This window comes from Candoia aspera, chromosome 2 (assembly GCF_035149785.1).
Source record: "Candoia aspera isolate rCanAsp1 chromosome 2, rCanAsp1.hap2, whole genome shotgun sequence".
Classification (NCBI taxonomy): domain Eukaryota; kingdom Metazoa; phylum Chordata; class Lepidosauria; order Squamata; family Boidae; genus Candoia; species Candoia aspera.
In genome coordinates this window covers 224,369,585-224,386,086 of record NC_086154.1, presented here as the reverse complement: position 1 = coordinate 224,386,086, position 16,502 = coordinate 224,369,585, and the positions used below count along the sequence as shown (strand labels likewise).

Here is a 16,502-nt window from a genome sequence, read left to right as displayed (position 1 = left end):
TAGCCCAAGATGCCTATATATGAAAGATGGCTTTCAAATGAAGAGGACAGTATATACAGCACCTGAGATTTTGTCAAATGGTGTATACGCATATGCAAAAAAAAGTAATTTCAAAGCTTTCAAAACCAATCTCAGCTAGGCATTGGATTTATTTTGTTAACAGATTTAAACACTAAACAACACTAGATCCTTCATATAATGACTAACCTTTTTTAACACATTAGTGCAGTACCAGTGGTGCACCTGGAAAGGGTCAAAACCAGGCTGTTCTTTGCTTCTTAACTTAAGATGTAAAGGTCTGATGCTTGCTGTGTTTTCTTCATAATTTTCCTCGTAAGATAGCTGTTCATGCAAATAATCCTTTAAAAAAGAATTCCAATTGAATATCAATTGTATTGAAGAAGAACAAGAAAGTCAGTCATATACATGCATTTAAACTCCTCCCATATATTTTGCATATACATACTTAAATAATTGTATCTTTTGCATTTAAAAGAAATCTTTTAGTTAATTTAAACTGATGGGATTGTGGCTACTCTACCAGCGTCCCACAGCATATTGGCTTCCCTGCCTGAACTGCTTGACACTGTGTCAGAGTTGGCAGTACAGTATCCCAGACTATAGTGTTAGGGGATTTCATCTTGCCTTCCTTGGGCATGGAATCAGAGGTAGCTTGTGAGGTCATGGCCTGGCCCTAACACCTGTGGCAAAACCCAGCTTTTTACAGACTTCCAGAAGGCCAACAGGGTTTGAGCAATCTGGATCTCCATGGGACGGCTGTTCCACAGGGCACATGCTGCAACAGATAAGGTATGTCTGCTGAGTTCTTCAAGATGTCACTGTTTCACTGAGGGGATGCTTGATCTTCTTTTGCCTCAAGGCAGCGGCAACGCAATCTGGATATAGGATATATTAAAATCAGTCCGGCACTATGATTGAATCACTCTGATTGCTTTGGGGTTTTCCATAGCTGCTCCCGCCATGCGGGTTTCAGAAGGAGTTTGGGATTATTCCTGAGGCTCTGATACATAGCTCAACTGAGGCCTTGCTTACCCCTTGGAATGAGAAGGCAACAGTGGCTTTATATTGGATTGCACCTGGCAGCTCCTCCCTACTTGCAGATCCAGTGATGCCCAGTGGTTTTCAGAGGAGCTGTGGGAGATGAAATGGCAGAAGAGATGCCTAGGTACCACTGAAAAAAGCAAAACCAAGCAAACATGTGTAAGAGCCTTTATTAAGCATTACCTCATGGCAATAAGGGCAGTCTGCCCCTGCTCAAGAAACCACCACTGGATCCAACATACCAATTTTCAGCCTCCCCTATGGGGGAAGGTTATGGAAAAGGCAGTTGGGCTTCAGCTTCAGCAGACTCTGGAAGAACAGATTGTTGTTTATTCATTTAGTCGCTTCCGACTCTTCGTGACTTCATGGACCAGCCCACGCCAGAGCTTCCTGTTGGTCATCAACACCCCCAGCTCCCACAGGAACGAGTCCATCACCTCTAGAATATCATCTATCCATCTTGCCCTTGGTCGGCCCCTCTTCCTTTTGCCTTCACTCTCCCTAGCATCAGCACCTTCTCCAGGCTGTCCTGTCTTCTCATTATGTGGCCAAAGTATTTCAGTTTTGCCTTTAATATCGTTCCCTCAAGTGAGCAGTCTGGCTTTATTTCCTGGAGGATGGACTGGTTTGATCTTCTTGCAGTCCAAGGCACTCTCAGAATTTTCCTCCAACACCACAGTTCCAAAGCATCGATCTTCCTTCTCTCAGCCTTCCTTATGGTCCAACTCTCGCAGCCATATGTTACTACGGGGAACACAATTGCTTTAACTACGCAGACCTTTGTTGTCAGTGTGATGTCTCTGCTCTTAACTATTTTATTGAGATTTGTCATTGCTCTTCTCCCAAGGATTAAGCGTCTTCTGATTTCCTGACTGCAGTCAGCATCTGCAGTAATCTTCGCACCTAGAAATACAAAGTCTTCACTGCCTCTACATTTTCTCCCTCTATTTGCCAGTTATCAATCAAGCTGGTTGCCATAATCTTGGCTTTTTTGAGGTTTAGCTGCAAGCCAGCTTTTGCACTTTCTTCTTTCACCTTCATCATAAGGCTCCTCAGTTCCTCTTCGCTTTCAGCCATCAAAGTGGTATCATCTGCATATCTGAGATTGTTAATGTTTCTTCCAGCAATTTTAACTCAGCCTTGGATTCCTCAAGCCCAGCACATTGCATGATGTGTTCTGTGTACAAGGTGTATAGGTAGGGTGAGAGTATACAACCCTGCAGTACTCCTTTCCCAATCTTAAACCAGTCCGTTGTTCCGTGGTCTGTTCTTACTGTTGCTACTTGGTCGTTATACAGATTCTTCAGGAGGCAGACAAGATGACTTGGTATCCCCATACCACTAAGAACTTGCCACAGTTTGTTATGGTCCACACAGTCAAAGGCTTTAGAATAGTCAATAAAACAGAAATAGATGTTTTTCTGAAACTCCCTGGCTTTTTCCATTATCCAGCGGATATTGGCAATTTGGTCCCTAGTTCCTCTGCCTTTTCTAAACCCAGCTTGTACATCTGGCAATTTTCGCTCCATGAATTGCTGAAGTCTACCTTGCAGGATCTTGAGCATTACCTTACTGGCATGTGAAATTAGTGCCACTGTTCGATAGTTTGAACATTCTTTAGTGTTCCCCTTTTTTGGTATGGGGATATAAGTTGATTTTTTCCAATCTGATGGCCATTCTTGTGTTTTCCAAATTTGCTGGCATATAGCATGCATTACCTTGACCGCATCATCTTGCAAGATTTTGAACAGTTCAGCTCGGATGCCGTCGTCTCCTGCTGCCTTGTTATTAGCAATGCTTCTTAAGGCCCATTCAACCTCACTCTTCAGGATGTCTGGCTCTAGCTCACTGACCACACCGTCAAAGCTATCCCCGATATTGTTATCCTTCCTATACAGGTCTTCTGTATATTCTTGCCACCTTTTCTTGATCTCTTCTTCTTCTGTTAGGTCCTTGCCATCTTTGTTTTTGATCATACCCATTTTTGCCTGGAATTTACCTCCGATGGTTCTAATTTTCTGGAAGAGGTCTCTTGTCCTTCCTATTCTATTGTCTTCTTCCACTTCCGTGCATTGCTTGTTTAAAAATAATTCCTTATCTCTTCTGGCTAACCTCTGGAATTTTGCATTTAATTGGGCATATCTCCCCCTATCACTGTTGCCTTTTGCTTTCCTTCTTTCTTGGGCTACTTCTAGTGTCTCAGCAGACAGCCACTTTGACTTCTTGGTTTTCTCTTTCTTTGGGATGTATTTTGTTGCCGCCTCCTGAACAATGCTGTGAACTTCTGTCCATAGTTCTTCTGGGGCCCTATCTACTAAGTCCAGTTCCTTAAATCGATTCTTCACCTCCACTGCATATTCCTTAGGAATATTTGTTGTTGTTTATTCGTTTAGTCGCTTCCAACTCTTCGTGACTTCATGGACCAGCCCACGCCAGAGCTTCCTGTCGGTTGTCGACACCCCCAGCTCCCACAGGGACAAGTCCGTCACCTCTAGAATATCATACATCCACCTTGCCTTTGGTCGGCCCCTCTTCCTTTGGCCTTCCACTCTCCCTAGCATCAGCATCTTCTCCAGGGTGTCCTGTCTTCTCATTATGTGGCCAAAGTATTTCAGTTTTGCCTTTAATATCATTCCCTCAAGTGAGCAGTCTGGCTTTATTTCCTGGAGGATGGACTGGTTTGATCTTCTTGCAGTCCAATATTAGTGAGCTCATATCTAGCTGATCTGTGGGTCTTCCCTAATCTCTTTAGTCTGATCCTAAATTGTGCAAGAAGAAGTTCGTGATCTGAACTACAGTCAGCTCCAGGTCTTGTTTTTACCGACTGTATAGATGTCTGCCACCTTTGGCTGCAAAGGATGTAGTCAATCTGATTTTGGTGTCGTCCATCTGGCAAAGTCCATGTATAAAGCCGTCTCTTAGGTTGTTGGAAGAGAGTGTTTGTTATGCAGAGTGAGTTGTCTTGGCAAAATCCTATCAGCCTATGTCCTGCTTCGTTTTGTTCTCCCAGGCCATGCTTACCTGTAATTCCAGGTGTTATTTGACTGCCCACCTTAGCATTCCAGTCTCCTGTGATGAAAATAACGTCTCTTTTAGGCATGTTGTCCAGTAGGTGCTGCAGATCCTCATAGAACTGCTCTACTTCAGCTTCTTCAGCATTTGTGGTTGGGGCGTATATTTGGATCACTGTGATGTTAGATGGCTTGCCCTGAATTCGAATTGAGAACATTCTGTCGTTTTTTGGATTGTATCCAAGCACTGCTTTAGCCACTTTACTATTAATTATGAAGGCTACTCCACTTCTTCTGTGGTCCTCTTGTCCACAGTAGTAGATCTGGTGGTCATTTGATGTGAAGTGGCCCATTCCAGTCCATTTCAGTTCACTGATGTCCAAAATGTCCATCTTTAATCTTGACATCTCACCAATAACCACATCCAATTTGCCCTGGCTCATAGATCTGACATTCCAGGTTCCAATGGTGTGGAATGATCCAATGATCCTTAGAACATCGGATTCGCCGTTCACCACCAGCACTGTCGGCTGCTAGCCGTCCTTTCGGCTTTGAGCTAGCTGTGTCATCACCTCTGGGGCTAGTTGAACTCATCCTCTGTTCCTCCCCAGTAGCATTTTGACCATCTTCCGACCTGGGGGTCTCATCTTCTGATGGTATACCAACATATCTCTGGTTGTACCGATCCATTTAGTTTTCATGGCAAGAATACTGGGGTGGGTTGCCATTACCTTCCCCAGGGATCGCATTTAGTCTGACCTCTCTGTCATGACCTTCCCGTCTTGGGTGGCCCTTCACGGTTTAGCTCATGGCATCATTGAGGTGCTCAAGCTCCAGCACCACGACAAGGTAATGATCCTTTGCTGAAGGGAAGAACAGATTATCTGGATCTTTTTCAGACAGAATTCAGGCCTCGGTGTAGTAATGAGACAGCACTGACTGCACTTGTGGAGGACTCAGATGGCACTGGTACATCCATCCTGGCCCTCGTTGATCTCTCAGTGGCTTTCAACCACATTGATCATGGTATCCTTCTGAACTGACTTATGGGGGAGAGGAGCAGGGGCTGTAGTGTTGTAGTTCTCCGCCTTCCTCAAAGATCTGTTCCAGTTGATGGTGGGGGTAGAGGGCAAGCCCTAGGAACCTCCTTTGTGGGGTACCTCAGGGGTGTACACTCCTGCTCCTATTTAACATTGATGTGAAACCACTGGGTGAAATCATCCAGTGGCATAAGTTGAGTTATCATCGGTACTCTGATTATACTAAGTGTACATCTCTTCCCCTTGTCGACCATGTGATTCCAAGGATCCTCCTTAGTGTCTGGAAGCTCTGGGGAATCTGGATGGGGAGGAACAGGCTTAGATTCAACCCTAGTAAGACTGAGTGGTTTTAGGGCCAATACCTAGTTCCCCAGTACCAGGAACCTTCCATCTTTAATTCTGGATGGAATGAACACCCCACCCCACCCCCAGGCAGAACTGGAGCATAATTTTTTTTTAGAAAACTTTATTAAAGCATTTTCAAAATATACATAAAAGAAGCTTACAAAGAAAGAGAAACAGAACTAAAAAGGTGTAAAAAACACACAAAACAAACTACTACGAAGTGATTTCTGACTTTCTGTAACAAAGATATACATAAATCAATATCAATCTCTTACTCCAATTCATACTATAGTAAACATTATTTCTATAAAGCATTTAAATTCTCATTATTACATTCCCTTCTAAAACAAAGTTACCCTCCCATATAAAAACATACGTTTTATATAAACATATATAAACATATGTTTATATAAAACATATGTTTTTATATGTTTTTATATAAAAACATATAAAACCCTTCAAACATAATTTGGAACCTAGTATAGTAACAAACACTACCCTTTTTCACTATAATTTGCTCCCATCTGCCAACTAAGCTAACAACCAAAAATATAAAAATTATCCAAACAGCATAAACATTTATCTAAACCCTTAAGAAACCATCCTGATAACCACATTTAAACATAACCTACGCATTTACCAAAAATGTAAGAATTTTCAAAACAGCATAACCATTTATCCAAATCTTTAAGAAACCATCCTGATAAACACATTTAGACAATTATCCCACTTCAAAGTAAACCAAGGAATTTACATGTCTCAGTATTATGTACAGAGCTTTCTTCTTGTCAATTTCAAATTCTACAACCTGCTTTAAAAAGCCCAAATATTTGTCCAAAATCTTCCAGCCTCTAGAGTTTAATTCTCTTTCTTGATCATGGTGTGGTGGCAACCCTGTCTTCTTATCTTCAACTTTCAACAACTCAATTTTCCTTTGACTATTTAAATGTGAGTCACCAAATCTCATCTTTTTCTTTGGAGAAACCACTTTACTCTTAAGGTAGTTTTCAGCCTTATCAGTTTCTCTCAATTCTTGTGACAATTTGGACTCCACAAATTCTGAGAAATGCTCCAAGACTTGAATAACAGCATTGTATAGATCTTTAAATATCAAATTAATTTCCTCCATATAGCGATTCTGTGATTGTCATGCTGGCCACATGACACGGAAGTGTCCTTAGACAACGCTGGCTCTTCGGCCATGGAAACGGAGATGAGCACCGCCCCCTAGTGTATCATTTGACACGACTAAACGGGAATCTTTACCTTTTTTATATATATTTCTTAACAGTAAAATAGATTATGGTGCCCTTTAGTGCCACAGGAAGGTAAAGTCATTAACGCTGTAACTGAATACTCTCTCCAGCCTTTTTATCTCCAGTGTGGCCAATCAGGAAAATAAGTAATAACAAACAGCATTCCCATGGGAAAGTGAAAGCAAATCGATCAGAACTCCAATCCGCAGATTCAACGAAGAGAGTTTTATATTCCTCAAAAATCACTTTAATAAAAAAGCAATTTAAAAAAAACACAAATTCTTTAAATCTGTCAGAGCCAGCCCAAGAACAATGTCGAGTCAGTGTATTCCAAGCTCCAGTTCTTTATTGCTTTCACCATACAGACAGAAGCTTGCCAGACTAAAGCTACTCTAACTGACCTAAGGATAAATAACCTGGGAGGCTCTAGGGCAAAGCTACCTTGAACCTCTTAACTTTCCCAGCAATAGTCTATGGACTGTGAATCCTCTTATCTGCCTGGAATGCACTCCCTCCTTCCTGGGAATCAGCGGTAGCACCGAAATCCACCATATCATCCCCTCCTTCAGGAACACATTCCATCACAAAATCTCAATTTAACAAATTACATATAAAAAGCCAAACTACCAAGTTAATAATTTTCAAAAATAATGAGAGTCACCAAGAGATTCCACATTTCTTTGTTGTAGAAAGCCTCTCTCTAGTAAAATTCAAACAAAAAAACCTTAGGGCTGTAGAAATGGGGCAGGCAGCTTTAAGGTCCATTTTGGATTCAGAGTGGCTTGGGAAGAAGATGATGGCCCCACCTCACAGCTGATTGCTTACCAGTCAATCGCAAAATGTTGTTTTGCGGTCTTCTGACTGTGACCAGCCATCCGGAGAATGCATGGGGTGATTCCTGGAGTTCTCCTTAACCAGGAGAACGCTTCTGGGCTCCAAGGAAGCCTGCCTGAGCTCAAGAAAAAAAGCCACTCTGACAGGTCAGTCCACACACAGTGGAAAAAACCAGCTCAAGCTGCCATTGTCCACACCGGAAGTCAGAACTGGCGCATAATTTGGAGATCCTCCTGGAATCATGCTCCTACGAGGACCAGGTGGCAGCCTTGGCCAGGGAGCCTTATGCATAAATCAACTGCATCTGTCTCTAGATTGGGAGACTCTGCTCACAATCACTCACACTTCAGTCATCTCCTGTTTGGATTACAGCACCACATTCTATTTGGGTCGGTCCTTAAGTATCACTCAGACACTGCACTGGTCCAGAATGCACCAGTGTGGATAACTATGGCCGTGCTTCATTGTGCCTACGCTACACTACCACTCTATGAGCTGCCAGTAGACTTCCAGAAGACTTCCAGGTGAAATTCATTGATCGTCATCAGTAAAATTCTTTATGGCACAGGGCTAATTTATTTGCAGGATTGCTTGTCTCCTATTAATTCAGATCCAACAAAGTTGGCAAGCTCTAGGCCCCTTCTATCAAGCAATATCATCTGATGGGAGTGCCTCCTCTGTAGTGACATCTGCCTTGTGGAACAGCTTCCCCCAAAATTCAGTCATACCCCACCTTGTTGGCCATTCAAAAGGCCCTAAAGATCTGACTGTTCCCATGGGCGTTGGGTGTATAACATTGAGTGAGTGACTCTGAGAGATGTTTTAAGAAGTGTTTTATAGAGTTGAGTGATTGTTCTTGATTGCTCGTTGTTTAGTTTTTAAGTTTTAAGTTTTATCAGATCTTTTTTCAGTAATGTTCTATGGAATAGCACTCAAATGCAATTCTGTGTTGTTGTAGAGCTCACTGAAAATGTGGGTAGGAAAAATTATACATAATTATGAGAAATACAGATGACAACCATTTGTTCAGCGACTGTTCGAAGTTATGGCAGCGATGAATTAAAGACTTATGACCAGTTCCCAAAGTTATGGCCCTTGCAGCACCCCCATGGTCATATGATCAAACTTCAGGTGCTTGGCAGCCTGCCCGCAGGGGTGCTTCAACTACCCCCACTCACCTATCCCCCCCCATCTATGCCCTTTTGGCCTCCTGCCACCCTGCGCTCTGCTACCTCAGCTGACCTTTGCTTTCTTCTTGCTCTCCTGCTGTTGAGACATGCCCGGCCTGGCCCTTCACAAGGTAGCTGCTGGCTGCATGAGGCTTTCTTCCCCAGGTTGCACATGGTGGTTTCCTCGCAAGACCTGGGGAAGATGGCCTTACATGGCCAGCAGCTACCTCGTGAAGGGCCAGGCTGGGCATGCCTCAACGGAACAGGTGAAAGAAGACAACAAAGGTCAGCTGAGGTGGGAGGGCGCAAGGTGGCAGGTGCCTTGGAGTACATGGTGGCGAGGGCGACTGCAGCTATGACTGGGCTGGGGTGGCTGTGGCATTGCACCTTGCTGCTGGGCCAGGCTGTGGCTGGGGCTGGGCTTCTATGGCATGCCAAGAAGCCCCTTTGTACCACACTGCAAGAAGCAGCCCCTGAGCTGCAGCACAGCACGAAACCCAGCCCCAGCCCAGCCCAGCCCAGTAGCACGGCACAAAGGGGCTTTTTGGCACGAAGGGCCAGGCTGGGCATACCTTGTCAGCAGTGGGAGCAAGATGACAGTGAAGGTCAGCTGGAGTGGCAGAGTGCAGGGAGGCAGGAGTCTCAGAGTGCAGGGTGGCAAGGGCAAGGGCAACTGCAGCTGGGACTGGGCTGGGTGGCAGAGGCTTCCAGGGGCAGCTGCAGCTTCATATTGTGCTGTGGCTCAGGGGCTTCTTGCAGCCCCAGAGCCGCAATGCATCAAGAAGCCCCTGAGCCACAGCGTGGCAAGCAGCCCCAGAGCCACATGGGTCTGGGGCTGCTTGCCTCCCTGCAAGGCAGGGTGCAGGGCAGCCAACAGGGCAGAGATGGAGAAGAGATAGGCAGGTGGGGAGAGTTGGAGGCAGTCCCTTACCTTACTGAGGCTCAGGGCTGGGAGGGACCAAGCCCAGAATGGCTTGGATTGAAGTGGGTCCTCAGCTAATGACAAGTAGAATTCGCTTAATGACGGCAACAGAGAGTGCCAGGATTGCCTTTGCTAAGTGATGCAGGCCATGTTGATAAATTAAAACTAATTGCCGGTTGTAAAGGAATTCCTGGCATGCCAATCAGTTGTTCTGCAACTAGCAATATATTTTGTTAATATATTAAAATGGCCCAAAACTTAGGAGGCAGCCAAATTTCATTAGGTTTTGGAGTATTCCTGCCTGAAATCTTACTCAGGTCTGGGACTGTTTTCAGAGCTTCATTGTTAATGCTTGTACAGTACCTTGCCAAAAGGATGCCGTATAATTGCCCCTTCTTTTAACAAAATTGGCAAACTAAGTTTCTAGGCCCAATAACTTGGGGAATTAGAGAGGCCCCAGTTGTCTGAATCAATAATAGATGATACCTTAAATTTTTATTCCACCTATATACTGTACCCTCCAAATCAAAACAGCAATTTCTCAAATAATTAACAAACTGTACTCAGAGTTACAGTGATTAATCAAGCTACAAGGTCCTGTTTTAAACTTTGCTCCTAAATGAAATGATTATAGAAAATAACAGGCATGATGTAAAGCTGACAAACCTATTTCTATTAGCAATCATGTTCATTCATATAGTCTTGAAGTATAATTATACATATGAATCTGATATATTGGGCAGCAATGGCCCATAACTGTGAGCAGTGACAGTATTGTATGTAACAACTGCTTCAGAAGTCAATTCAGAAAGAGAAGTTACTTTATTTACTCATTGTGCAATTTGCACATTGCTAAAATAAATGCTCTTTCATAGAAATTTTTTTTCCAATGATTATAGGTTAAAAATATAATCTATTATAAATCTACATATTCATATTCTTTTATTATATTAATATAAATTTCCTTAAAATAAAATGAAAACAACATAAAATGGAAATAAAATAAAATGATTTTGTGTCACATTTTGTTTCAGTTTTAGAACTCAGAAATCAGTTAATCAAGCATGACAGAGTTTATATACATAAATAAAAGGCATATAAAGTAACCTTTCATAAATAAATGCAGAAAAGCTGAAAGTGAACAATATAACACAGTGAGGTATTGACTCAGGTATTGACTTTAGGAAGCATTATCACCTCCTTGACTAACCCTTAGCTGCCAGCAGATGCTGCCTCAGGCCACTACACACCTAATTGCTCGGCAAAAAAGGCCGTTTCCTTACCTCATTGAGCTGGATGATGTGATAAATTTGCCTCAGGTATTCACTGCCACCTGGTTTGTGGCAGATATCCAAGGCCATCATGTTTATTTTCTGCTCAGTCAATTCAAGCTCAGTGGTTTCCTCTTCTAAGCCTCTACTATCGTTTGCAGTAGTAATTGTACTAAAAAGAAAGAAGGCACAACTATTACAATAGGAAGTAATGAATACCACCAAAAGACAGAGTTTTAATCCAGGAGTCTAATATAGTTACATTTCCAGATTTGGGCTTTTCAATCCTTACATTATGTGATTATATGATAAAACTATGGAAACACAGTTCTACAAAAGTCCTTCAGTGTAGTTTAAAAAGAGAAAAATGTAAGTTTGTGGGTATCTTTTGACTGTTCATAATTACTTTTCTGCTTGTGCTTTTAAATATATCTCCTCACTGTATGAAACAGAATCCTAATAAGAAGGAAGTATAATACTTCAGTTTAAAAACATGCTAAATGTAAAAATATAAGACAATTAATTTTTTTCTATTTTTCTTAACCAAAAAAGCACACTTTGGGTAACATATAAATATACAGTATTTTAAAAATTACAAGCAATTACTAATTGGGTGATTTTATATCACTGTTCAGTTTGGGGAGAGGACAAATTGTTAAAAGCTTGCACTTTCTTTTTGCACGTGACACTGGGGCTGGTATATTTTCTCCCACTCTAGTATTAATGATTTAATATACTGTGATCTAATGTTAAGTTTCATACAGCATAACAGCATTGGATCCATCCTCAATCAGCAATTTAGAAACTCCAAAACCTATTATAGTTTCAATTATAATAGAGCCTATAATGCAACATTCTCAATGAAAACCAAGAATTTATTCCTATGAATACAAAGTGCTGTGCACTCCAGTATATGTCTACTCAGAATTAAGCTTCACTGAGTTCAGTTGGGCCAATTTTCAGATAAACATACGTAGGACTGTAGGCATAATTATTAGACTTAAGCAATAAATTTAAGTAATTTAAATCTATTTGCAAAACCCATGTACATACAAAGATCCCAGTAATTAATATTACAATGTATCATTTTAGAACATTCAAGGTGGCGAATAATTTGAAAACATAGACACTACAGTTTAGTTTTGCTGATATATGCTATTGTTATATTTGATCTAAAAGTTTCCAAAGAAGTACTCATCTTTATAACTATAGCAAATTAAAAAGTAGTTTTCTGAAGTTGTATAGTGGTATAGCTGAATTTTATGTCAAGCTGCTTACAGGATGACATTGAAAAAAGTTGAGGCCCTCTGACAAATGACTGTTTCAGTGTCAGCACACAAACTGTATCCTTTCCTGTCCATCACTGTGCAGGTGAAGCAAATGATTGGATTCAGTCAGTGTTGTGATTAATGAGTTCCTCTCTAGATTTGGGACTGCCTATCAATCATGTCATTAGGGAGAATGTGCCCTGAAAGAGGCAGACCTCAGCCAAGGAATAACTGCATTCATCTTAATCTTTATATGCACCCAGTCAGGCAACTCAGGGTCACCATAATGAAAAATAATAATGTTCGACTCAACAAATTACATTGAAAAGCAGACATTTCTTTTGAGACTGTGTATTCTCCACAATCTTAGTTGACAAATTATAATTTGGGTGCTAACAATAAAGTGAAGGTTATTTTAATCAATAGTAATGTTTTAAAGTAATGTACAAGATAGACAATGAGTACAATTGTCACTTTTCTCATGACTCTTTGTCCCACTATTTCTATAAAGATGAAATTATACTAATGTTTATTAATTGTAATATTTTATTAAGCTATTATCTTCATATTAATCAAAACTACAGTTGATAATTTAACTTTCTTAAAATATGCAAAAATATACTGCACAATTTACAAAAATACACACAATCGAGTTTAATAAATGTCTCAGGTAGATAGTAATATAGTCAATATCTTTAATACAAACTTTCCTTTCTGGCTTAATTTTTCCTGGTTTAGATAAGACTATAACTGTGATTTTTCAAGTAGCCATTTATTCAAAACGGAGCTGTGCCAACCAGAGCATACAGTATCGTATTTCCAAGGACTCTGTCCGTGTCTGAGCATGGCTGGCCCTAGTCAAGCCTGTTTCCTTCAGAAAGTTACTGAATGGCTGTCTTCTTTTTATCCATGCCCACTGATGGAAATCAAAACAATTGCCTATATCATTTGGGTAAAAAGGCATTATAGGAGATCTACTCTTTGAAATTCACTTTTAGCAACAATGACTTCCAGAAGTGTCACAAAATTCTGCACTAGCACTATTGCAATGCTGAAGAATTGTAATCAGAGTAGAGTACAACTTCTACTGGGCAGAATCTTGAGATCCTCTAGGCAGAATCTTAACTACTTTTATGTGATGCATTGCATTTTACTATAATCATGTAGATTATTCCTTAACTATCTTAGTAATGAGTAAATTTAGCTTGGAGTAAATTGTAGACAACATGATAGCTGTCTTCAAGAATCTGAAGGGTTGTCATGTAGAAGTCAGAATGGACTTGTTCGGCACTCTTCCAGAAGAGACGACACAAAACAACCGGTTTAAATCACAAGGACACAGATTTCAATGGGACATCAAGGTCCTAATGGTAAGAGCTGTTCAACAGTGGAATGGACTGCCTTGGAAGGTATGGGCTCTGCTTTGCTCTAAGAATTTAAACAGTGGCTAGATGGCCATCTGTTGGAGATGTTGTAGTAGCAGATTGCTATACTGTACTGTGCAGAATGTAGAGTAGATGGTCTTCAAAGTCCCTTCCAATCCTATGTTTCTGTGATCTACAACAATAAAAATTAGGTTGTGGATATAGTTAGTTAGTTGTGTTTATATCCTGCCTTCCGTCCACCAATTCTTCCCACCAGAAGCTTACGGGGTAGGTTGGGCTGACATACTGTGATTGGTTGAAAGTCATCCAGTGAGTATCCATGGATGAGGGTACACTTGAACTAGGCTTTCTCATGTCTTAGTCCAGCACTTAACCTCTATACCATATTGGCTCTTCATGCAATCCAGATGCATGCACTGTGAATAGCTTCTGCCATGATTCTGTAACCATCCATATGAGGGTAGAAGGATAGAAACGATTGGTATCAAGGACTATGTGAAAACCAAGAATTTTAATTCCTCAACACCTAAAACAGGCAGGGGTTTTTTAGCTCAACAGCAAGTATGAGAACTTGCTCAGAACTTGCTCTGTAAAATAGATATCCTTGGATGGAGATGCTCTTATAATGTCCTGCAACTGTTGGTTTTATTTGTAATAATGGATTTTCAAGTATCTCATAAAGAGTTGTGTCCTTGAATCTCTGCCTGCAGGCCTTCTATTTCCAGTATAGTCTGTTAAAGCCTAGCAACTGTTACCGAGAGCATGCTAACTGCGATCGTGCTTACTGGTGGTGGTTACAATGAAGGCAGAGAAAATAACTTCAGATCAGGCCTACAAAACCTGTAGAGAGGAAAAGGCCAGACTGATAAGTTTAAAAAAATCACAAGCCACAAAGAAATACCTAGTACACCGACCAGTTGTTCAGGGGCTAGCAGAGTGATGGCAGTGCTGGAGCTGGCAGCATCAGTGAGGCCTGATGGTGTTGGAGGCACTCAGCAGCATGTCTCTTAGGGTAGCAATGATGGTTGCGGATCCTTCCTGGTGGTGGCAGCAATGTTTGATAGCAGTGAATTTACTACGTTTTTTAAAAATGCTGGCAGGCAGCACAAGGCTGGGCTGCATGCAACCTGCAGGCTGTATGTTGTGTAGGCCTGCTCTAGATCCTGAGGAAGCTAACTGTTACTGAGGTAGAAGCCAGGTATACTGCTGAACCCAAAGCAGCTATTCTCAGCAGAGTTGTAGAAAGAAGGCCTGGTACAGATAAAATGTGGTGGAGTGTGAGAGTGAAACTGGAAGACGTGATCCCTTGATTTAAGTATGATACTGAGGCAAATACAGTAGTCTGAAGAGTAGTTCTAGTGCATGATGACCAGTCAGTTGATTAAAATGATCCAAACCATAATGGGAACAATAAACTGAACAAGCAATTTCAGATCTGGGGAAGCTCAACAGTATCAACAGGATCAGAGAAAAAGGATCAACTCCTCTGGTGATTATAATCACCCACTGATAGAAGACTGGAGGAAAGAAGCACTAAATCAATTGATTCCATCGACTGCTCCCAAAAATGCTCTGAATTTTTTTCCTTCTGAAGTGGAACGCTGACACTAATGCAGGAAGATGTAAGATGTTCATGGCCCTATGAACAGAGAAGGCATTTGACAGAGCACTGGTTAATCTAATAATTCCACTGCCGGTGGCTCTGTTGTATCAGGGAAAATTTAACTTTGGTAGATGCTTCGCCTCCTTTTTCTTCTTCTTATGCAGATTTTCAATCTTCAGAAGACGAGGACTTGTGCTTTTATTTTGGACACAAATTACCCTTCCATAAGGAGTGGCAGAATCCGCTGATGTCAAGCCTGACATGATTTATTTTATTTTATTTATTGATTTTCTGGAAGAGCTCATCAGTATATAACTATGTTCTCTCACCTTCATAATAGATTGTGTCTCCAAACAGGTGGTCCAGCCATGGAGGCCACAGCAGAAGAAACAGTATGAACTGGAACGGAATGGGTAGGTGAGAATTCTATGGCCTGCTCTTACAGATTCAGGTTACAGAACTGCAAGCAGATTCTCCTATAACTGCCTTGGAAAAGCTTGGCAACAACTATAAGCATCAACAGTGCACCCTTCCCCCAAGAACAAGAGGCCAAGAATTCTTTTCTGAGAGAGAGAACATTGCCTCATCAGACACACTTTTGAAAAGGTGCTTTATGGCTCTAGGATGAAATGTAAATCATGTTGAACTACTTAAGCTTAAATTATGTACCAAACAGGAATGTGCCTCAAATATTAAACTACCTCCTAATACATATCCACAATGGATATTTAAACAATGACCAAAAATATATCTTTGTGAATTTAACCCTGTTACCACCAATACAATAATCTCTTCAGTTAAGAGCTTTTACACATATAAAGCACTAAAAGAACTCTATTTTTAGGAAATAGCAAAAATATCAATACTACAACAAAATCCAATTATTTTAGTGGGAGAAATTAGCAGTCTACTACAATAGTACAAAAAGTAAAATGATAATTACATTAAGCACAAAAAATGTAAAAGTGTTTTAGAAATGAGACTTGGCTATATTGAAGAACTTGGCTGTTACTGTGCATTATCTTTTACATTTTACTATTCGTTTAGTTTAATCTGCCTGGAACTTCAGCAAAAGGAAACTGGATTTGCTGGGTTACCAGTTTCCACTGGATCTCTGACACTCCATGGCATTTACATCTTTCCTTATATACTGTTTGGCAGACAGAAAGAAACCCAAAAATAGAGAAACAGAACAATGCAAATACACATGTTTACTTCAAGGGATCAAGGATTCAGGGTGTGTAGTGAGGCTTCAATTCAAAGATAGAAATCCTCCAAAGAGACAGGAAGAGAGTTTCAAACGATTACTTCTCCTATAGTCCAGTCTAAGGAATAA

The 16,502-nt window shown here is 41.0% G+C and overlaps 1 protein-coding gene across 1 annotated transcript in view; it reads right to left on the bottom strand.

Moving 5' to 3' along the window:
- The window catches only part of KIAA0825 (KIAA0825 ortholog), a 220,648-nt gene that overhangs the window by 137,265 nt on the left and 66,881 nt on the right, over window positions 1-16,502 (bottom strand). The window contains exons 16-17 of the mRNA XM_063295424.1: window positions 10,923-11,082; window positions 208-360 (exon numbers count right to left, since the gene is read on the bottom strand). Coding sequence (XP_063151494.1) covers window positions 208-360; window positions 10,923-11,082 — 313 coding nt within the window. The remainder of the gene's footprint in view (window positions 1-207; window positions 361-10,922; window positions 11,083-16,502) is intronic.